We start from the raw sequence: 22,173 nt of genomic DNA, 5'->3' as shown, positions 1-22,173 counted from the left end.
CTTGCTGGTCTCAGACTGAAACTCTTATAGCCTATGTTGCTGTTTCTCGAGCGACCTCAATGGAAGGATTGGAAATACAAAACTTCCATGCATCTCGGTGACATTAAATTACTGCGAGCTTGCTACGTTGCAACCATTCTGATTTTGCTGGTAACTCCAGGGTGTTTGCACATCCAGATGTCATTCAATGGCACAACCACTGGTCTTCGTTGGGAAATGACGACTTGTCTGAGGATGAAGCGAATGGATGACACAATTTTAGTAAAATGATAATAATATGGCCAACAAAGTGTGTTAACAACTACATGAATACAACAAAGGGATAACAACAATGTGTGTCACAGTCAACGGGTATTACTTTAATTTACTGTCGTGGGGTATCCATTAAATCGATTCTAGAATCACTTGATGTATTCGGAGAAGCCTCCAAGGACCTTGTCGGGCTGTCTTGAGCCGGAAAATATATTGAATTCCTATCGTCCATGTCTCTGTTGACTTCCAATCTAGAAAGCCTCCTAACTGGAGACGGAGGAGGCATATCTTCAAAGTTTGTATCAGATTGCACTGTGGGGGGAAGTGCTTTTTCCTGCGGAGCTTTAGGTTTCGTCGGTGAGCTAGGAATAATCCTTGAGGATGGATGTATACTGTTATTTGGCCGAGCTGGCAACCGTGGAGTGAAATCCTGAGGAGATGTTGAAAGTTCTATAGGCGGGACGGTTGTTATCTTGGTCATCCGAGATCCATAAGACACTTTGGGTATAGGTTCGCCTACAGGGGTGGGAGGCAAAGGTGGTGAGCTCGGTCCTGCCTCTGTGTCATAGAGAACAGATGCGTTTAAAATCAAGTCCTCCATAACAGTGTCCTGGCGAAATAATATCCCAGTCAGTATTTCCTAAAACATGAATAAGAAAAACCAAAACCTTAACGGTCTGTACACTAAGAAGGTCACCCCCTTTAGGCATCTCATCATCACCAAAAATAACACCGCCAAATACGATTGCGAGGTTCTTGGCGTCCATTTTGTTTTTATTACTTTTTGCAACAATCCGTGACAAATGTTCGATCAAGGCTTTCAACGTGGCCTGGTGGACTGGCGGTAGGCGACGGATTTTTGAACGTATAAGCATGAAGTTATTGGATATATGTTCCTCTTTAAATTTACAATGAGAGGAAAATTTTACAATAAAAATCACGATGTTTACCTCTGTCCTCGGTGTGTTGTATCCGATCCTGCAAAGAGAACCTGAAAACTGGCTCTGGTAACTCTCGGAGATACAGCTGTAACGAATCAAGAACTGAAGACACTTGTGAAGGGCATAACGTACCTTGAGTAAAGAAGACACGGCATACACATCGTCTTTGGGAGTAAATTCGAAAGCGGATTCGTCCCTTTCTATTTCATGTTGAAGCTGTGAGTAAGTCAGAATCAGTGAGTGAAACTTATTACAGACAAACGCCTTACTCCTTGAACTATTGCATGCCGCCCCGACACCTGCAGGAAAAATTCACGGCTCAGCCATGATAGATCTAGAAAGCGTCACGTACTCGATAAATTCCTTCGCATTCTAATCCTCGTTTGTCGATTTCTTCAATGCATATTCTGATGATCTTGGGTATCTCTCCTTCTGACAAACCTTTAGCTGTTGCATAATCGACAAGACTAAATCCAAATATCAAGTCATTGCATTCTCCCACAAGGCCATGTTCATATAAGATCGGGTCTGGTATAGCCGATGCCAATGAGCGCGGTATATTTGTTTTGAGTTTTGCGACATCTTTTTCTGGAGATATTCGATCCACAATTCCACGCATGTGCAAAGAAAGTTGCGTCTGCGTGGATGTCGTAGCACTATATGTTATGTCAGAGCTGCACAGCCAACCCTTTAAACTTTATTGAAAACTGACGTCATATTATCAGCATATTTCTCCAGAATTGTCTTCATGGTGGTAGAAGCCTCTTCAATGAACATCTCTAGACTCTGCAACATAGTTCAGCAATTACATCGTACAGTGATAAAAGATCATACCTTGTAACCACTTTCTAAAATCTTTGTACGGCGTAATCGCAATGTTTCAAGCCAATGGACGCCCTTGCGATATTCACGGTCTGTTGAAAATGTTTCTAAAGAGTCAGGAAAGTAGGCAAAGGCATACTTACCAGCTTCATCTGCATCGCGTTTTGCACGAACCGTTCGTAGTGCTTGGTTTTCCCGGACGCCAAGACCATCCTTTCCAACACCACCTTTGTCCAAAAACCCTATAAGTTGGTTCAATTGCTTTTTCCCTAAATATCCCAGGTTTGACCGGATAAGTATCTACAACAGGTGCATTAAGAAAAGGTATACCTTGATGAGCAAGATCCGAGAACGCTGTTGATGATGACGGGGAGCGGTTCCGTGCGCCTGGAGTACTGCCAGAGGGTCGACGGTCAAGGGCTCGAAGAGGTTGAGGAGCAGTTACTGTGGGGCGAGCGGGAACTATTGTAGCCGCCTTTACATTGCTGTTATGATGTTCTGGACTAAGCGAGGTCGCATTTAAGGGACCTGCATTGGGTACGGTTAAAGCAGCACGTTTTTGTTCCTGTAGGAGTTGAGATGAACAATGTACTTGAATGCTTACGAAGCAGAAGCGAACCTCGACGTCCATATATTTCTTCGTATATCGACTTTTCAGCTTAGGGAGCATCATTTCTGCATATTCGGTGTATGCTGCTCCAGAATCCTTTAGATCTTCCTTTATCCTCTTTCTTGTTCGTTCTTGTGTTTCCTGATATGGAGAGAACAATGAAGCAAGAACATGATATTACACGCTTTACGATTACCTTTAGCGAAGTCAATGGTATAATGATATCGGTGGTCAGAGTTGCGCACAACGCTTGTCGCGTCTGTGCCTCTGTTATCAAATCAGAGATTGCAAAGTCTAATGTAGCGAAAAGTGCACCTCTGTCAACGTTCTCAACAACTTCAGACCACACTGCCCTCACTGTACTCAGCTCCCCACCTCTTTCATCCAAGGACAAGTCAACTGATTTGACTTTACGATGCAGCTTTCGCAACGATTCGACGCTGTTGAGATAGCAATCAGACAACGTCGCTTAAGATCGACAAATGTACAAACTATGTTTCCTCGATTCGTCTCCTAGATGCGAGAAATTTATCTTAGAAGGATTTTAGAAATTCAGCTAGGAGAAAAACTTGCCGCTCCTGGAAGAAACTGAGATATGAGTCGGTCAAATATCGAAGGTGGGCATCGAAGAGTGGTATGGGGCCTTGGGTAGCAGAGGGCGGATCAGAAAACGAGGACCTGGAGGACTGGGGTTGTTCCATATTACAGAGGAGCGAGGACGGAGCTCAGACAAAAGAGAGAGCTGGTGAAAGTCAACAAGGCGAGTGTAGGCACTTGTAAGTATGTAGTCAACATCAATCAAAGCTGCAATACTGCCGATCCCAGAGACTTAAGAACAGTCACATGATCACAACATCACAGCACTCAATCAAACTCCTAATTCTTGCCCCTTTTACTCCATGATCGAGTCTGGTTCTACTTGTTACTCAGTATAAAGCACCCAGCCAGATATGCTACCCTCACTCTGCTGCCATGATCCATCTGTTATTTCACAAATTATCTCTCGTTCTTTCAGGGTTTACCTTGGTCATCTTGGTCCACTACTTCATTCATCTCCTCGCGTCGCGTCGCGCCTTCGGTCATGTTCCTGGCCCCAGTTCCTCTTCCTTCCTGTGGGGAGAAGAGTGGGAACTTTACCACCAACCTCCTGGTGCGCCGTATGTCGATTGGCATCGTCGCTTCGGTAAACTAGTAGCCTTCACTGGTGCCTTCGGTGTAGGTCTGTTCGACCCATATCACCCCGATTTAACCTAGTCTGTTTCGCAGCATCAAGTTCTTTCTGTCACAGACATGCGAGCCATCAGCTTTATTCTTGGTGAAGCCGCGTACTCCTTCCCAAAACCGCAGGGAGTGCGTGCTTGGTTCAAGGCAACGCTTGGGGAAGGAATACTTTGGGTGGAAGGTGACACAAGACTTAGAGATGGTTTATCAACCTCGCATATTAACTTTCCGTGTAGGTAAAAAAGAACATGAAACTCAACGTCGAATATTGGCACCGGCATTAAAGTACGTGTCGTCATTATACCACGCATCGTATATTTTGAATATTATCGGCAGCCTTCAGTCTGTTCGTCAACTGACGGATACTTTTTTTGAAACATCTGCGCGTTTATCTTCTCAATGGTCGAAACTGTTAGAAGGATCACGCGGAAATGAATCTGAAATCGAAGTCACCAATTGGGCAGGCAGATTTGCGTGAGTATTTGGGTTTGGTTCTTGGTTACTGATTAAATCAAACACCCTCCTTTGTTCAAAGCTTGGATACCATAGGGAGAGCAGCATTCTCCTATGATTTTGACTGCCTTTCGGGAGAACCCCACGATCTAGCTGACGCTCTGGATGGTTTGACTAATAACGAGCACAAAAGTTCATCGTTTTACATGCGCGCACTGTTCTGGCTTGTACCTTCAATCTTGTTTATTGGCAAGAAAGGCGAGATGATCAGAAAGGTCAAGCGTGAATTGGGTCTGATTGCCTCCAAAATGTGGAAGGATGCAAAACATACAGGAGAGGCGAATAATAGAACTGTCATGGCGAATATGTGTTTGTGCTTCAATTTTAAATATCTTTCTGAGACATCGTCTGAACTGACATTTCATCCACAGTGCGATTCAACAATTCTACCGTGATTCATATGGACGAAGAAGAGATTGTTTCCCAAATGCGCACAGTCATGTCAGCGGGTTATGAGACAGTGTCTGCAGTCGTTGCGGTGGGTTCTATTTCGTCATTTTGCTAGCATTACTTATGATGTACCTCAGTGGATGCTATACGAGATCGCCTGTCATCCTGATTTTCAAAACGAATTGCGCGATGAAATATGTGCCATTCCTGATCATTCATTCGACCATTTGATCAACGAGCTACCTCTTCTCGATGCAGCGCTAAAAGAGACCTTACGATTACACCCTGCAATCCTCGAAAATCACCATGAGGTATGCTAGCATTATCATTGTTCTTGATACCCTCAGGCGTTAATTTCTAATTCAAAAACATCTCAGGCGTCCGAGACCGTGATCATGCCTCTGTCTGAAGGCCTCGCAGAAACAGGAGAGCATTTCCTTGTTATACCCAAAGGCACTCTTGTTGTCATACCCGTTAATGTCCTTCAGATCGACAACAGTGTTTGGGGAGAAGATGCAACGGCATTTCGGCCTAAACGATGGTTGGACAAGAAAATAAGCAGCACTTTAAAAGGCCAAGAACTTCTCGCGTTTAGTGCTGGGTACGTGGGCAAAATTTAAGAGTGGCAATACCCACTAACGAACTGGTTTAGCCCTCGTTCCTGCATTGGAAAGACTTTTGCGATGACCGAGATAAAGGTGAGGTTGCGCGAAAGCACATAACATTAAAAATGAATTGCACTAAAAATTACTCTAAAACTAGGCTTTGATTGTTACATTGCTTCCAAGATTCTCCTTTAGATGTCGGGTTGAAATAGAGCCATTTCAGAGTTTTGTAATCCGACCAAGAGTGGTTGGAGAAACTGCAAGCTCCCTCCCATTGCTGGTGAAAAAACTTTGAGAATAGCATTAGAATGTGTGCACAAGAATTATAAATTGGCGTGGCGGGAATATCGATCGATAATCCAACGTAGTCATGAGGTGGTACATAAAGCTAAAATTGATATATCCTTCAAAGTTTCTCAATAATTACATAAATAATAACCCTACCCATTCACGCATCTGTACTACGAGGGGTGAATTTGAGGTAGCATCCATCTTTTGGGAATACAGTGGCGATAATTCTGAGAGACAATCAGCAAAGTGATAAATCCATAAATCAGACAAATGTACATACTCGTACAGATAACTTCGTGGAGTAACATCGTGTTCCCAGTTCATTTTCACTGCTGCTGTTGCAATGACCAATGCAATATTCATGGTTGCATACTCTAAACCAATACAACGATGGGGTCCTGATCCAAAGACAAGGTAATTCTGGGGGTTGGTGTTAGCAGGGCTTTGGGGGTCCAGCCATCTCTCGGGTATGAATTTGTCTGGACTAGGGTAAACCTCTTCGTCGTGGAGGGAGAGGAAGAAGGAAGGAATAACCATGCTGTTTGCCGGAACAGTGTAATCATCCGCAATAGGGAATGCGCGAGTTGTCTTATATGGAACCTGATACAAATGGGGTCAGCCATGGGTCAATAAGGATAAAAAAGGAGTGAGGGTCCACTAACCATCAAAACAGGAGGTACAACGCGTAAGCTCTCCTTCACCACCGCTTGAAGATAGGTCATCTGATCCAAAAGTTCAAGCGTCAAAGGCTTTGAGAAATTTCCTTGGCGAACGCGGTCTTGCTCTTCTCTGACTTTATCCATTATTTCAGGGTGATCAGCAAGATGCTGAAAGGCGTAGATAAGACCGCTGCTCATTGCATCCTGAGAGGCAAACAAGAATGAGAAAAGAACCATAGCCATCTCACGATCGCTGAAGTCTTTGCGTCCTTTATAGCCAGGTTCGTTAATGGTTTGAATCCACTCATCAAGCATGCATTCAGGCTGAGCACCGTTAGCCATAGCAATCTTTGAGTTGTGAGCTGCAAGTTCGAGCCACTGTAAAGCGACTTTTCGGGCCTGGATAGCTTTATAGACCTTGGTTCCTGGAAGAGCAAGCGGAAAGTTGACCAATTCAAGAGACTGAGTGATGGCCCAGTATTTGTCGTTGATTTCATCAGCCGCATGCTCAGGTATGTGACTGCCACAGAAAACGCCTAGTGAAGTCTCCATGTTCAAGTGGCGAGCGGTCATCATGATGGGCTGGGAAGCCGAAGTTTTCTTAGCAGTAGCTAGCCATCGATCCAAGTGCTTGTTGCAAATTGCTTCCTGGATGGCAACATAGATACTAAGGTTCTATTAGCCAGCAGCGATATGACTGGGTTGGAGACGTTAACTAACCCAATGGCTTTACGAGTGAATAAGGCATTGAGGCCTCTACGATACTCGACATGGCTTTTACCAGTGAGGAAGACCCTGAATGCCTCTTAGCAATAATGTCGTCGGCATACTAATAAATAGCGTACCAGTTATCCGGCAAAAGGATCTGTTTCGCTGAGTGCACAAGGCAGGGTTCGGCATAAGTAGGTGAGTTGAGAATCTTGCGAGCATATTCTTTGGATGAAGCCATAACAATGAAGCTGAGTTAAAGGTTAGCATTATTATTAGGAAAAGAGACTTGAACGAACATGTTGAAAACGCTGATAGCGCTCAGAGCTCCAGACGCCCATTGCTTTTTGTAACCTTCCATGGAAGGGGACATGGAGTCAGCAAACTTTCCAATGATAGGGATAGTCCACGAGGCGCCTGGGAGATGACGTTTTTTGTACCTATACACTGCCTGCTCTAAGGCAAGCAATGAGAAGAGAATGACGACGGTGGTATAGAGAGAAGAGCCCTTAACGAGCCCCAAGAAAGAGGGAATAGGGAGGGAATATAGAGGAACATTATCGGCCGTCGACGAGGGAATCGAAGCTGAAGCTGAACGGTCCATGCTGAGGGCCATGTCCAGGGCGTAAGACAAGGTCGAGCTACAAGAACAAATTTCTTTTATTATTCCTAGTGTGGCACCACCTCTGAACAAAATATTCTCAGCCAATCATATGTCTGCCGTGCAGCGCCATATCCGGCATCGCGCCAAGGATCATTGATTCGCAAGTGCGCTTAACTGTTCGATGCACACTCTCCACTGCTCGAGGCTCAGGCCATCACACACAAGTAGAGTCGCTCAAGCAAACCAGTCCTGGAGAAATATCAACGTTGCATTTGACACGGAGTCATATAATTAATTGCAATTTACATCCAGTCACCAACGACGCCGACGCCAAGATCAACCTGATCTATTTATAAATCTTTGCTAACATCATCTTTAACTTTGCGTGCTGTAGCTGCGGCCTGAGATAGGGGCACAACGTCACTTAGTCAATTGCAAATGCAGGTAGCAGAGGACGCACTTTATTTCCCTCTTGTTTTAACGTGCTCTCAGTTTCCTTCGCCTTCTGTTTTGCCTCAGACGACGTCGAATCTGCAGCGGCGATGAGAATATGCGTGATGCCTGTAAGTAACCTGCTAACCTAGGGTCTCCTTTGCAGTATTGGCGGCTTGCTCGCCTTTGTCAATTGCTGATGCAAGACCTTTCCCAACACCCTTGTTGACCTATTGATGGCTGTCAGCGTCGGGGAGCCCGGTAGAGAGCTCGGCGAGTAAGTTACCTTGTCCGCAATTTCGGACACCTTTTGGGAGACAGTCTTGCTGGCGGCTGGAGAGGGATGGAAATGGCGCGCGGCCATGGCAGCCTTGGAGGATGTGGCAAACGTAGTTCTAAGCATGGTAGCTGTATAATAGCGGTTCTGCAGCAGGAACAAAATGAAATATATAGCCAGCCGTGGTCCCCACCACTACCATGACGTAGGAATATCATCATCCGAGACAGCGAGAAATATCCACGTGATTCACATGTGGCGCCCGTCAGTGGTCCTCTTTGCTAGGTCATGGGCGCTAATTCAGCTGGTGCGAGTTGGTAGCCATCGTCATTGTCACGGGCAAGGACAGGATTCGAAGACAACAGGGAAAACGTGTTGATTCGACAAGGAACAAAGGTGCGTAATCTACGAACTAAATACTAGACGGTGCTTGGACCTGTGCACGGACTAGGGTCACGGTCTAAACCGTGACATCATCTCCCCTTTTATGCGGCATCTGGGGAAGGTCGAGGACGAGATATACGACCAGAACGAAGGGTGGTAAAAGGAGGGGGTACATAAGAACTACGGAGGTTGTTACGAACAGGAGGAGGGGTAGTCGGACGGATGTGTGAAATAGAATCAGAAGGAATGGAAGGGTTTGAATTGTTTTCCTCGGGTACCGTCGGATTGTCCATATTGTGGAGGTTACGGTCGAAATCGAAAGTATGAGGGTGTGGTGCACGAGGATGCCGACGGTGGAATCGAGTTAAAAGTTCGTTATAAGATGTAGGAATATCAGAAAGTGGAATCCAAGAATCTTCGGAGTCAGAAGAATTTTGCCATCGCACGAGATACTCGTAACGATGACCTACTTTACGACAATCAAGGAAGGAAGAAATAGATAATGCGGGGTCATCCGCGAGAACAAAAGGGTCAGGCGAAGCATGGGGGTGGAATTCAGAAGGGTCAGAGTAAGGTTCAAGAAGCGAAGTATGAAAAACGGGATGTAAACGCGAAAGATAGGGCGGAAGTTTTAAAAGATAAGAATCATTTCCTATTTCTCGAATAACGGGATACGGTCCCAGGCGACGGTGATCGAGCTTCAACGAAGGGCGCGTGGTACGGATGTTACGACGAAGGAGCCAAACGAGCTGATCAGGGGCGTACTTTGGCGAAGGGAGAACTTTACGATCAAAAGTTTCCTTCTGACGTTCCTGAGCAAACTGAAGTTCGGCCTTGAGTTCTTGATGAATAACGTCGAGACGTTTGGCTAAGTCTTCAGCAGCTGGCACCGTAGAAATCTCTGCAATTTGAGGAGAAAAGGTGGGATGATAAGCATAGTTGGCATAAAAAGGTGTTTGTTTGGTCGAAGAATTAACTGTGTTGTTGAAAACGAACTCGGCGAGTGGTAAGTAATCAACCCAATCATCTTGTTGATAGGAGCAGTATGCACGAAGGTATGTCTCGAGTGACTGATTCGTCCGTTCAGTAAGACCGTCTGTACGGGGATGATAGGCAGTGGAATGACGAGTTTTAATGTCAAGACGAGACATCAGAGCTTTCCAGAAGTTTGAGACAAACAGTGAACCTCGATCCGAGATGATTGAGTCCGGCAGACCATGATAACGAAGTATGCGATCGACAAATAACCACGCAAGATCAGGGGCGGAAATTGTTTCATTGCATGGTATGAAATGAGCGGCACGGGTAAGACGATCGCAAACAACCCAAATCGAGTCATAATTGTGGGATTTGGGTAATTTGACGATGAAATCCATCGAAATAGACTTCCATGGACGCGTAGGAATGTCGAGGGGTTTCAAGAGACCGTAAGGCTTGTGGCGTGGAATCTTGATACGATTACATACGTCGCACGCTTGAACATAGCGGCGGATATATGTCTGGACTCCAGGCCAATTGTAGTCACGAAGGACATTACTGGCAGTCAGGGTGCGACCGGGATGACCACTAAGCACACAATCATGGCGCTGGTAGAGGATTTCAGCACGCAAGGACTGTGGAACAAAGACACGACCTTTATAAAAAATGATATCATCCTTGACAGAGAAATCCGGGTTTCCATGAACGAGTGCTTCGCGCCATTCTGTATCCTCTCGATAGGCCGCCTGGAAACGCTGTAAAAGTTCGGAATTGTCAATAGAAAGGGTTGTAATTGTGGAACTAGTAGCAGAAATTGAAATTGTAGGGGTAGGACGAGGAATGGGTGAAGAAAAAGAATGAATGCGTTGAAGATGGTAGGGTGTGAGAAGTGTTTTATTCTGGGCGACAGAGACGTCATCTCCCCTTTTGGGCTCAAAATCGGGTCGTCGAGAAGGTCCATCGGCTGGATTTTGTAAACCTGGTTTCCAGTCGAGTTGAAAATCGAATTCCGAGAGAAACATTGACCAGCGGGCTTGGCGACGATTCAGAACATGGGTATTCATGAAGTATTCCAGATTTTTGTGGTCGCAAAATACTGAAATTGGATGAGTAGTACCCATGAGCCAAGCGCGCATATCTCGGAACGAGTCGACAATGGCAAGAAGTTCTTTGTCGTGGACTTCGTAATTGATTTCCGCAGGGGAGAATTTTCTAGAATAAAAGGCCACAGGGTGGAGAAGACCATCTTTGTCAGGTTGTTGAAGAATACCAGAAAGAGCGAAGTCAGAAGCGTCGGTAGAAAGAGTGGCAGGTTTGGAAGGATCAAAATGACGTAAAACAGGGTAAGAAGTAAAAGAACGTTTCAAAGTTTCAAAAGCATTTCTTTCGACGTCGGTCCAATGAAAAGAAACATTTTTCCGAGTCAAACGATGAAGAGGAAGGGCAATATCTGCATAATGATCAACAAAACGACGGTAAAAATTACAAAATCCAAGAAAAACTTGCACATCATGAGTAGAACGAGGTACAGGCCACTCGGCTATCGTGGCAAGCTTCTTAGGGTTCATCTTGATGCCGTCAGCACCAATCAAATACCCCAAGTACTCAACCTCGGACTTGTCAAATTCACACTTCTTCGGATTAGCGAATAGGCGTGCATCTTTCAAGCGGTCGAGAACGAGCTTGACCTGCATATCGTGTTCCTCCTGAGTGCGAGAAAATATCAAAATATCATCAAGATAAACAACACAAAATACACCTATAAAATCGCGAAGGGTGTCTTGAATAAAAGCTTGAAAAACGGATGGAGCATTGGTAAGACCAAAAGGCATGACAAGGTACTCGTAAAGGCCGAGAGCTGTCCGAAATGCAGTCTTCCACTCATCACCTTCCTTAATGCGAATCAGATTGAATGCATTTTTAAGGTCGATGACAGTGAATAATTTGCAACCTTGAGTACGATCGAGGAGGTCGTCAATGTGAGGAAGAGGGTAGCGGTTCTTTTTGGTGATCGCATTCAGCCCGCGGTAATCTACACATAAGCGTAAATCACCCGTCTTCTTGCGAACAAAAAGAATAGGAGAGGCGGCGGAGGATGTAGATCGACGAATAAAGCCTTTTTTGAGATTGTCTTCGATGTACGTCGACAAGGCTTTTTGTTCATCCTGGGTTAAACGATACATTGGGCCAAATGGAGGTTCCTTTCCTTCTTCAATCTCGATTGCACAGTCGTAAGGACGATGAGGAGGTAATTCGTCTACGGCTGTTGGTGAAAAGACTGAATTGGCCCAGGGAAAGTACTTTGCAGGAAGTGGTGAGTCGGCTGGAATGGGAGGCGGTTCGGAAATGTCGTCGATAGAAGGTGAAGGTGAGAGGTTAGTAGCGGCAATGTAGGCGGGAGAATCGGGGGAATGAACACGGAGGAGGCAGACTTGTTGATTTTTTGAATACTTTTTGAAGCGGTTGATGTTGAGGAGTTTGATTTTTGGTTTCGGGTTCATGGTGATGTCATCGAGGTTGGAGCGACCGTAGCCAGTCCATCGGGTCATGAAGCTGAGGAACGAAGGTGCGGGAGGGTTACTGGGTGTGGAAGAGGAAGAGGATTGGGGAGGTGGTGATGGTGATAAGACAGAGGAAAACCAAGGTGAGTCGGCGCGTAGACCAAGGCCTAGCCCTACTCGGGATACAGAACAAGCTTGAACAAAACTAGAACTAGAATGACTGTCGAGACCAAAGCCTCTAGGTCGAACTGAAACTCTGTTACTACGAGAAAGATTGCAACAAGATAAAGAAATAAGTGGATCAGACCAGTCGACTGCAGGGTTATGACGACGCAGCCAATCTAGTCCTAGAATAATGGGAAATGCTACAGATACTACTGAAAGTGCAATGTTCTCAGAATGTTTATCAACAGAAAGATTTGTGAATACATCTTGTGTGACTAGACCCGAAGCAATTGGGCGGTCGTCAACAGCAAGTATTGGAACAGGAACAGGTTTTAAACGGCGTGGAAGAGAATAACGAGTGGCAAAACGGTCAGAAATACACGAATCTGTGCAACCAGAATCGATTAAGGCATAAGTATGAATGGGTTTGTGATTCGGAAAAGATAAAGTAACGTTAATAAAGAAATGAGCAGGCGAAATTGAAGCAGAAGAATGGGCAGAAGAGAAAACATAAACAGGAGCAGGAAGACGAACTGGTAACCAGCGTCCGTCAGAACAACGAACGTGGCTGGCCGCCGAAATGGTCTGATGGGCCCTCTCATCTTTTTCCGGCAGCTCAAGGGCCAACGAAGAACTACCGGTCAGGCTTTTCCCGACGAGGGAGCAGCCTTTCTCTTCTCCTTCGACTTTGCTTTTGCTGATTTGTTGGGACAATTTGCAGCCAAATGTTGTCCTTGTCCGCAATACAAACAAAGATGCTCGTTAAGACGACGTTGACGTTCTTCGGACGTAATGCCTCGACGCATAGCATCAACTTCCATGGGCACAACATCCGGGTTGCTAGACGTAGATGCATGTTGAGGAGGAGCGATGATGGAATGGTTTGAGAAGGAATTTCTTTTGGGTACAAAGGACGAGTTTGCTCTGCGATTAAGTGAGAGTTCATGAAGTTCATTGTCGATAACAATACATAGCTTGTAAAACTCCACAAATTTCTCCGTAAAATATCGCCCTTTGCGATTTACCAAGGTATCCTGCACCGTATCCTTCAATCCATCGAAGTAGTGCTGAATTTTCGTCTGATCGGTCCAGTTAAGCTCACTGACAAGTTCGAGAAATAGAGAAAGCGCGAAGTGTAATCGGCGGCGGAACCGGTTTGTCGAAGCTTGCGCAACTTGCGTAAAGCTTTAGCATAACGATCCGGCTCGTCGAAGTGTTCAATAAAGTCCTTGACAAGTAACTCGAAGTTGTCAAGGAGTCCACGTTTCTCAGGCGAGCGTTCGACCGTAGTGTACCAGCTTGTCGGAGTGCCATCTGCAAGGTACAATGCAAAATATTGACACTTCGCAAGTTCGGTCGAGAACGCATTAGCTTGGAGGTTGAGTGCGTAACGAATCTCGCGCAGGAAAGGTTCGACTTCATCAGCCTTCCCGTTAAATTTGCGCGGTTCACGGAACTTGGGTACACTCGAACTGGCCGCGGCTGGGCGTGAAAGCGTCAAGCGTTCCATCATTGCATTGAGAACGGCATTGGTAGCAGCCGTGCTTTCGGTTTGATGTCGCACGAAACTGTCCATGTTTGTTCCCAAAGCAAAGATGCTTCGATACAACACATCTCGCTCATGATCGACGGAAGAGAATGGTGATTGGTTGGAGGTTTGTTGACTTTCTGAGGGTTGTTGAGGGTTGAGAGTTGGATATTCAAAGGGAGGGAGTGAAGAGGATGACTGGGGATTCTGAGACATTGTTGATTGTACACGGTTGGGCAGGTTTTCGTGGGAAAGAAGATAATATAAACTGGGGTAAGTTAAATTAGACTGAATACAAAGTTGTCAAGAATATGTTAGTGGTCGAATCAAACTGTCACGGGCAAGGACAGGATTCGAAGACAACAGGGAAAACGTGTTGATTCGACAAGGAACAAAGGTGCGTAATCTACGAACTAAATACTAGACGGTGCTTGGACCTGTGCACGGACTAGGGTCACGGTCTAAACCGTGACAGTCATCGTCGGCGTCGGGGGTGCAATTTGCATGTGATTGCCCTCACCTGTCGGCATCAACCGGACAACAAAACACAGCATTACGTAATCTCCTTTTTCACCCTCACACGATTGTGTCTGGTGTTGCTTTCTTCACTCAGTTCCATTGCAGTCCCCTGACCTTTTTCTTTCTCTCTTCTGTGGATCTATCTCTTGTCTGTATCATTATTACCCCGGTGTTACCATAAAATGCATTTCTTCTCTCAGATCTTTCACTATGAGTATGTTCTTCTCATTCTTGCTGACTAGGTGCAATTTTAATTCCCTTTCGTCCCCTAGCCATCCCTGGTCCCATGTAGTAATTGGCATGTGGCACAAATATCCCAATTCAAAATGTACACACGTCGTCAGCGTAGACACGATAGACCGTTCCGTCGATCCTCAGACGGGTATCATCAGGACAGAGCGAGTTCTGGGCTGCAAGCAAAAGGCGCCTTTATGGATAGTCAAAGTACGTCTTGCGTTATTTCAATACTCCCTTTCTTATCGCCATCCTTGAAGCTTTTTGGAGGCTCAGAAGACGCCTTTGTTCGAGAAATTTCCTTCGTGGATCCAGCCACCCAAAATGTCACCATAACTTCGGTTAACCTCTCCCTATCGCAGTTCGCTACCTGCTACGAACAAATCCGTTATTCGCCCCTTTCCGCCACCCAGACATCCTTTTCACAGACAGCAGAGATTCAAGCCCGAATGGCGCTCTGGCGTAGTGCCGCGGATGGCCTTGAAAAGTGGCTAGTCCAACGTTTTGAACAGAATGCCCAGTTAGGGAAATCGGGCTTTACCGACGTCCTCAGAAATCTGTGGGAAGAACGGCATCGGGCCTCACCATGATCATGACCTCTGCAATGGACCTCTTTCCCACTACGTCACCCTCACCTGGATATCACTTAGAATGGAACTTATAGATTATACATATCATCTTCCTCTTTACGATATAATATTCCCCCACTCATACCTATTAGTATGAATGTATAACATCCATTTGCCCTCCTCACACAGTGGATTGTGATAAGCTTTCTGGATACTTCGTATCCCATTAACAATCATTTTGTAAAGACTAAGGCATGATGATTCCATGAACCTGTCTTCGGTAAGGGTAAAGCAGACTTACTAGACACCACGTCTTCGTCTTGTACTTGATGTGATAAGCTGACCTTCTGTGCGTATGGAGCGAATTTGCTAGATTTGCCCTGTAGATGTATAAAGTGAGTGGTCCTGTTGTACAGCATCTGACAAATAACCATATTTCACCCTGTCAGAATATATGTCAACCCCTCCGCACGGAAATGAAGAAATTGTCCTACCATATTAGTCCATAGCGGAAGTTGGCCGCAAGAGATCGATGAATGCCATTGCACACATCCTTTCAAAGGAAACCATCAGTACCAGTGGAATTGACTTATGGCAAAGCTTTACTTCGATAGTAGCCCCTTTTCTCAAGCAAATTGGATCGGAAAGATCTGGTTGCGCTCCTCGTTTCTTGGTATAAATTTTTACCAGGCTCAGTTCATCCCATATGCGATCAATCAGATAGTCAAGACTGTGAAACAGTGAGTTTCTGCAACAATGTACAGAGTGAAAGGAATGCAAACTTCAAATCCATTTCACAACTGATGACAACCGTCTTTGGCTCGTGGGCGAGTTTATCAACTTGTTCGAGACTAATAGAATCAATTTTATTGTAAACGTCTGGAAATCAAAAGTCAGCATTGGTGGTGCTTCATGTTTCTCGACGTAAAACTCACATAAACATGGCATATATTTCCGTGTGCCTATAATATTTTGCATCGATTTGAGTTCGAACCAAGGTCCTTTAAGGCCCTATTAGACGTACCGATGAGGACATCGATAAACTCGTCCGTGGTTATCTGTGAAAGTCATGGGTTGAAGATTGGGAAAGAGGAATGGGAGAACGCACATCCTCTCTGATCATGATATCGCAATTGTGAAGTTTATCTATGTAAATGTCAAACATATGAGAACAGCACGATCATGGAGTAGAATTACATCCTGCTAGAATGGTGCGAATTGTCTTCTCATCCGTTTTTGTCAATTTGACAGTAGTGTTGAAAGTGATCTAGCGATCCAAATATAATTGGATTACGCCACTTTTGAGGCAGAAAGAAACACCTACGCCGCCGGTTGTCTTTCTTTTGAAGACAACATCCGGTTTAGTCTTGTTAAGCCTGATACCCACAGCGTCCAATTCCAGTTCCAAAAGTCGCTTTTGCTCTTCTGATTTTGTAGCATCTAGCATAATCAAAATCAGGTCGGCAGTCTTTGCAGCTAAACTTTACCGTCAAGTCATTGAAGGATATGTAAATGAGAGTGTCACGAACTAGAGACAACTTGGCGGCCGCGACCACGGCCCTGACTTGCCCCTTCTACAATTCCAGGAAGATCTAGGAGCTGAATCCTGGCGCCTTTGTATTCGATGACACCTGGGATTGCCTGCACAAAATTGAACGAAACGTAGAAGTAAAGGAAGAAATACAAACAGTAAGCGTCGTGAACTCGTATGCGGCTGCTTCTGAGGCAGTGTGAGTTGCTTTGCTAAGAAGTGTTGACTATAGAACATTCGAGCCGAAATGAGATCGAAAGGGCGTCGGATGGATGCACGAGTTGGACTACCTTTCCAACAGATGGGAATCCAATAAGAGCTACTCTAGCATCTCCTGATTTTTGCACATCGAATCCAGTTCCAGCTCCCCCAGATTTAGCAGTTGGTTCCAGCAACTGAGCTCGATATCGTGCGAGCTTCGCTTTTAAAAGGCCAAGGTGATATTCTGTCGCCTACTTGCGTGCGTGGTTATGGAACGTCATTTTCTACATCAGCAGTGAAAAAATCGACCTTATTTTTCTGAGCTTTGGGACAAATCAATTGGGTAATCCAGAGTTAGTCAAGTAGGTGACACTCACTCCTCGACATCTCCTCTTAAGATCGCGTACATTATCAGAAAACGATGCATTCTGGAGGCGGACGAGTTCCTTGCTCACCCTCAATCTCTTTGATCTAAGAGATTTGAGATTCAGGCATTAATATTTAAGCTAGTGTAAATTCTATACCTTTTCTATGATGCCCATGGTGAATGCCCAAAAGTGATGATGGTGTGTGTGAATGTCAAAAACATCGTCATTGATTATTTTCAATAATCAGAGATTCCTTTTTAGGTAACATAATCAATGCGATGACCGCATTTACGTGCTTGAGCTTCAACGTCCATGGTCCATTCTCCTTCATGACATTTTCCTTCATCCATTCCGTCTCTTCTTCCTGTATTCTGATTATCTGTACTTTGTCTGTCCAACTTTTCCCGATATGATTCCCAGACGACACACCCAGACTCTATATCCTCTCCCCGAGCACCACAGCCATGAACATGACCACGACCATGACGATGAAGAAGAAGATGAAGAAACATGGAGTACTATGGGTCCTCGAACTTACTCCGCTCTCCCTCAACCGACACAGCTCAACGGTAGCAGAAACAACCGGTCTAATAGGTCACGAACTTCTTCATCCGCTCAAGCGACACGAACTTCAAGCACTGCGGTCACTCAGTATTCTAAACTATATTCGCAGTTTGTGCGCCGCTATAGGTCTAATGGAATTGAAGATACTGCAGAACCTGACGATCCTCGCAATGACCCTGATAGCCACTATTTTCAACGAGGACTAGGACAGTTGACTGATGCAGGAGACAACAGTGAGGACGAGGACTCTGCTCATGCGACCTTTGCGGTAGCTTCCGATGCACATGATGGAGTATCTACCGTTGTGCTTGAAGAAGATCACATACAGCCAGCTTCCCCAAGAGAACGGGAAAGATTAGAATGGCAGGCACTTCTCACCTCGGTACTTTCTGGAGACGTCCTTAAGTCAGAGAAGACGCGAATCGCAGTTGCACTCAATACTTTCGGGGACGAGCAGCACAATAACCATGTAAATTTCTGGTTGGGAATCCGGGCTAAATTTCACGGTCGCTCAGTCGAGGAGGAAAAGAGAAAGCTCGAGGAACGGCGTCTACGAACCGTCGACGGCGTCATCAATGAAGTTTTAAACTTCACTATGTCGCCCATTGGAACTACAGAGACAAGTGAAGGGGGGGACATCATATCAGATGCGCTTACTCAAGTAACTACAATTCTTCGCCGCCTGGATATCGTGCAATCGTTATATCCCACATTGAAAGCATTCTATCTCGACAAGCCAATTGCGGCGCAGAGTGCCTTTCAAGCTCGAGCCGATACTCTCAACACCTGGTATACTGTCCTCACCACTCTTAAGCATCATTTTGCCCTTCTTCGTCGGTGGACAGGCAGTGATACATTAGATGTCAATCAACCCTTCACTAGTCATGAAGTACCTATTGGAATGGGCATGCGCGGACGCTCAACGGCGAATGGCAATCACCATGCAGATATCGCGGACGGGAGCAGTTTTGTAGAGCGTCTTTTGAAAGAAGAATCTATGCAACTCACTTTTGAGAAGGGCTTCCTTGTAACGGTGCATGCCTTCCTAGGAGCAGCTCGCGATGCTCAGGTCAATCTATCTGCCCTATTCAAGGAAATGAATCTTCCTACCTTTGAAAAAGAGCTGGTACCCTTAATATCATTTCCAACCAAACTCGCTCAGGCTGGACTACGGCTGAGGCTGGATTACGTGCAGAAACTGAAGGACCCTGATGTTTTGATTATTGATCAAATGACAGAGGACCTAAAACTTAGTATTGGTCTGGCTTGCACGCTGAAAAGACAATACGAGGCGATTCTGGCACCCGATCCTGGTGGGAACTGGAACCTTCCTGAGTGTATTAGCGAAGACTACGATTCTACAATACTGGAAGCCTTGGTCACATTCTTCAAGTTGTTACATTGGCAACTTAAAAGTGGAGCAAAGGGTATATTGTTCAAGGAAACCGACGTGCTGGAAGCTCAATGGGCGACATTCAATGATGTTAGTATTACCACTCCTGGCGGTTCTAGTCTCGTTGCAGAGCAATTATGGTGAGTGTTTATTCTTCCCACTATCTGGATGAGGTCTCAGCAACTTTTAAAGCTCATTGACCAATAAATTGATGGTCAGAGTGACAAATTATTTTGATACCCAAGTTCGAGTACCCTTGAACACCAGGGAGGGCACTGCCCATGCAAACCTTGATCCAGATCTGTATATCAATGGCGCACATCAACCGAATCATGTTCAACAGGATCAAGTCCAGAGGAAAATGACAGATCAGCAAGTCATCAGTTGGTATAGCAAGATCCTAGAGAGTGTTCGTCTTAGGTACAGAAAGCTTCAACGTTTTTCTAGGTCTGTCATGTTAAAGTCTCCGTTCAGTCATTCAATTTCTAAAAGCAGTCAAATTCCAGAGTGCTTACCCAACGCTTCAGCAACTCTGCAGAGTACAGTCTTGACGATATCCCTTTGGATGAATTTATTAACCTTCTCGTCAACTCCGATCATTTCCTAGTATACACGCATTCACTTGAGGAAGAAGGTGTATATGTTGTTGCTTCCAGCTCCCTGTTTGAACGACCCGAAGCTATACGAAAGATCCTGGATGAAGCTTTTCAAGTGGATGAACTCGGTGGTGAACATGAGGGAATTCATGCTGTGGAGCACGTAGACGGACGAGGAGAAGATGAAGCTGCCTATCTCCTTGTTTTGTCACCACAGACGCATTTCTTATGGAATGGCAGATTTATGTCACTCAGTATACCGAAAATAAACTTGGACACCAAAGACAACCGTGTACGATTAATAGCTGACGGCCCTCAACGACGGCTCAGTCTCGCCAAACAGGCTTTCGCGGAATCTTTGGACTCTGTCGAGGACGACGGAGAGATTGCGACAAACTCTTTACATCTAACGTGCCTTTTTGAAACTCAAGCACATCTTCCCAGCGTTAATCGAGAACTGCGTAAGATTGCTCGTGCAACAAACAGACTTGCAGAGTCTATCGTCGATTCAGTCCACCATGTTCGAAATTCTCTGCGTGTAACAAATGGCGGTCAGGAACTACTCGCTAATTGGTACCTCTACGCTTCGGAGCACGCACAACATGCCCATCGATACATGGACCGCCCGACTGTTCTCAAATTTAATCGGCTGCTGATCAAGTTGGCAATTTCATGGGTTTCCTTTATTTGTGATGACTGTGATCCAACCGATCGTAGAACTTTTAAATGGGCTGTCAACGCTCTGGAATATACGCTTCATCGCACAAAGAGAGATATACTGCATTTACCAGATGGGGAATTTGAAATGCTGCGACAGAAAGTAGCAAGCTGTATGACATTGCTTATCAGTCACTTCGACATCCTTGGGGCAAGATCTATCTCTGAAGCTCGAAAAGAGAAAGAGAAGCAGGAAGAACTCCTGAAGATGCAAATAGCAGATGTACAGGTTGTCGAGGACGATTTCCCTGCTATTGTATCAAGCCAAGAGGACGTTTCTTTCATAGACTCAAAAGCTCGGGTCTTTTGGGAGAGGGTCTCTAAGGCACTTCGCGAAATCGAAGACGCTCGAGCAATCCACGGTTTGAAACATCGTACACTTGGTAAGGTTCTCAACGACGAGATTCCAGAGGACAGATCCTTATCTTTCCTCGCATCGTCGAGTTCCAATATATCAGTCAGATGGCAGCAAGGAAAATTTATTGGAGCTGGGGCTTTCGGATCTGTGTATCTGGCTCTCAACCTAGACTCTGGGTCTCTAATGGCTGTCAAGGAAATCAAATTCCAGGAACTCTCTGGTTTGCCCAACTTATTTGCACAGATCAAAGAAGAACTTAGTGTTATGGAGATGCTTCATCACCCCAATGTTGTCGAATATTACGGTATCGAGGTTCATCGCGATAAAGTTTATATCTTTGAGGAATTTTGCCAAGGAGGAAGTTTGGCTGCTTCGCTGTCGGAGCATGGACGAATTGAAGACGAAACACTCATACAGGTCTATACCATGCAGATGTTAGAAGGTCTAGCCTATTTGCACTCTCAAGACATTGTGCATAGAGATGTCAAGCCAGACAGTACGTGAACCCACTATAATGTGCACTTTATCAACTATTCCTAATTTCTCCATACATAGATATTCTATTGGATCACATGGGCGTCATAAAATTTGTAGACTTCGGCGCTGCAAAGATTCTTGCTAAGAATCAGCGTACTGTCCAGAGATCTCGTCGACTAATAGATGTGTCGAATGCAAACCTGTCGGTCAACGTGAATGGCTTAGGTGCAATGAGCAATGGTCTCACTGGAACCCCAATGTACATGTCCCCCGAAGTTATCAAGAACGATAAACGAGGACGCCATGGAGCAATGGATATATGGTCACTTGGCTGTGTGGTGTTAGAATGTGCCACAGGCAAAAAGCCTTGGAGCAATTTGGACAATGAATGGTATGTAGTATCTTTCTAACCATCATCAAGTTTCATCAATATCCTGCTCTTAGGGCAATTATGTTTCATATTGGTGTAGCAACACAGCACCCACCACTTCCTGAACCAGGACAACTAAGCGAACTAGGTATCAACTTCATCAAGCAATGCTTAACAATCGATCCTGTTCGAAGACCGTCTGCAGCAGAGCTTATGAACCATCCCTGGATGATCGAATTCCGGGAGACTCTAGAACTGACAATGGATCAGCCTGTTATACCTGAAGGGAATTATGAAGGCGCCACAGTGGCGCGCCAGGCAGCCATTGTACACGAGCAAGAGATCGAATTGATCAGAAGCTCTACTCCTGTTACCCCGCCTTTTGATTAGATACA

The 22,173-nt window shown here is 45.3% G+C and overlaps 7 protein-coding genes across 7 annotated transcripts; 3 read left to right on the top strand and 4 right to left on the bottom strand.

Annotated features, from left to right (window-relative positions):
• Positions 1-364: 364 nt before the first annotated feature.
• On the bottom strand, positions 365-3,326 carry JR316_0000713 (Rho GTPase-activating protein 15; the record flags this gene model as incomplete). Its single annotated transcript, XM_047886527.1, has 15 exons — positions 365-862; positions 921-1,150; positions 1,203-1,278; positions 1,326-1,409; positions 1,463-1,492; positions 1,546-1,849; positions 1,906-1,979; positions 2,028-2,107; positions 2,159-2,284; positions 2,346-2,580; positions 2,635-2,766; positions 2,822-2,892; positions 2,941-3,065; positions 3,118-3,138; positions 3,304-3,326. The coding sequence occupies 15 exons, from the start codon at positions 3,324-3,326 to the stop codon at positions 365-367; spliced, it is 2,109 nt and encodes a 702-aa protein (XP_047754273.1).
• Positions 3,327-3,597: 271 nt separating this feature from the next.
• On the top strand, positions 3,598-5,649 carry JR316_0000712 (Cytochrome P450 monooxygenase 169; the record flags this gene model as incomplete). Its single annotated transcript, XM_047886526.1, has 10 exons — positions 3,598-3,840; positions 3,892-4,027; positions 4,083-4,131; positions 4,183-4,320; positions 4,382-4,668; positions 4,731-4,837; positions 4,887-5,060; positions 5,127-5,350; positions 5,402-5,447; positions 5,512-5,649. 10 exons carry the CDS (start codon positions 3,598-3,600, stop codon positions 5,647-5,649), a joined length of 1,542 nt encoding a protein of 513 aa, XP_047754272.1.
• Positions 5,650-5,802: 153 nt separating this feature from the next.
• On the bottom strand, positions 5,803-7,628 carry JR316_0000711 (Cytochrome P450 61; the record flags this gene model as incomplete). The annotated part of the gene is made up of 6 exons (XM_047886525.1): positions 5,803-5,872; positions 5,926-6,245; positions 6,308-6,971; positions 7,025-7,099; positions 7,150-7,263; positions 7,312-7,628. 6 exons carry the CDS (start codon positions 7,626-7,628, stop codon positions 5,803-5,805), a joined length of 1,560 nt encoding a protein of 519 aa, XP_047754271.1.
• Positions 7,629-7,966: 338 nt separating this feature from the next.
• JR316_0000710 (uncharacterized protein) lies at positions 7,967-8,451 on the bottom strand (the record flags this gene model as incomplete). The annotated part of the gene is made up of 4 exons (XM_047886524.1): positions 7,967-8,017; positions 8,077-8,147; positions 8,197-8,278; positions 8,335-8,451. The coding sequence occupies 4 exons, from the start codon at positions 8,449-8,451 to the stop codon at positions 7,967-7,969; spliced, it is 321 nt and encodes a 106-aa protein (XP_047754270.1).
• Positions 8,452-14,582: 6,131 nt separating this feature from the next.
• On the top strand, positions 14,583-15,224 carry JR316_0000709 (Protein UPS2, mitochondrial; the record flags this gene model as incomplete). Its single annotated transcript, XM_047886523.1, has 3 exons — positions 14,583-14,614; positions 14,673-14,844; positions 14,895-15,224. 3 exons carry the CDS (start codon positions 14,583-14,585, stop codon positions 15,222-15,224), a joined length of 534 nt encoding a protein of 177 aa, XP_047754269.1.
• Positions 15,225-15,429: 205 nt separating this feature from the next.
• Positions 15,430-17,477, bottom strand: JR316_0000708 (Developmentally-regulated GTP-binding protein 2; the record flags this gene model as incomplete). Its single annotated transcript, XM_047886522.1, has 16 exons — positions 15,430-15,450; positions 15,505-15,583; positions 15,628-15,645; positions 15,698-15,756; positions 15,810-15,933; positions 15,986-16,082; positions 16,139-16,165; positions 16,228-16,261; positions 16,312-16,349; positions 16,401-16,470; positions 16,528-16,679; positions 16,733-16,844; positions 16,892-16,960; positions 17,025-17,155; positions 17,391-17,406; positions 17,460-17,477. 16 exons carry the CDS (start codon positions 17,475-17,477, stop codon positions 15,430-15,432), a joined length of 1,065 nt encoding a protein of 354 aa, XP_047754268.1.
• Positions 17,478-17,712: 235 nt separating this feature from the next.
• Positions 17,713-22,168, top strand: JR316_0000707 (MAP kinase kinase kinase wis4; the record flags this gene model as incomplete). The annotated part of the gene is made up of 5 exons (XM_047886521.1): positions 17,713-19,400; positions 19,453-19,707; positions 19,767-21,427; positions 21,487-21,799; positions 21,853-22,168. The coding sequence occupies 5 exons, from the start codon at positions 17,713-17,715 to the stop codon at positions 22,166-22,168; spliced, it is 4,233 nt and encodes a 1,410-aa protein (XP_047754267.1).
• Between the last annotated feature and the right edge of the window lie 5 nt (positions 22,169-22,173).

The sequence above is a fragment of the Psilocybe cubensis genome, chromosome 1 (genome assembly GCF_017499595.1).
Source record: "Psilocybe cubensis strain MGC-MH-2018 chromosome 1, whole genome shotgun sequence".
In the NCBI taxonomy this organism is placed as follows: Eukaryota; Fungi; Basidiomycota; class Agaricomycetes; order Agaricales; family Agrocybaceae; genus Psilocybe; species Psilocybe cubensis.
This window is presented reverse-complemented; position numbering and strand designations above follow the sequence as displayed.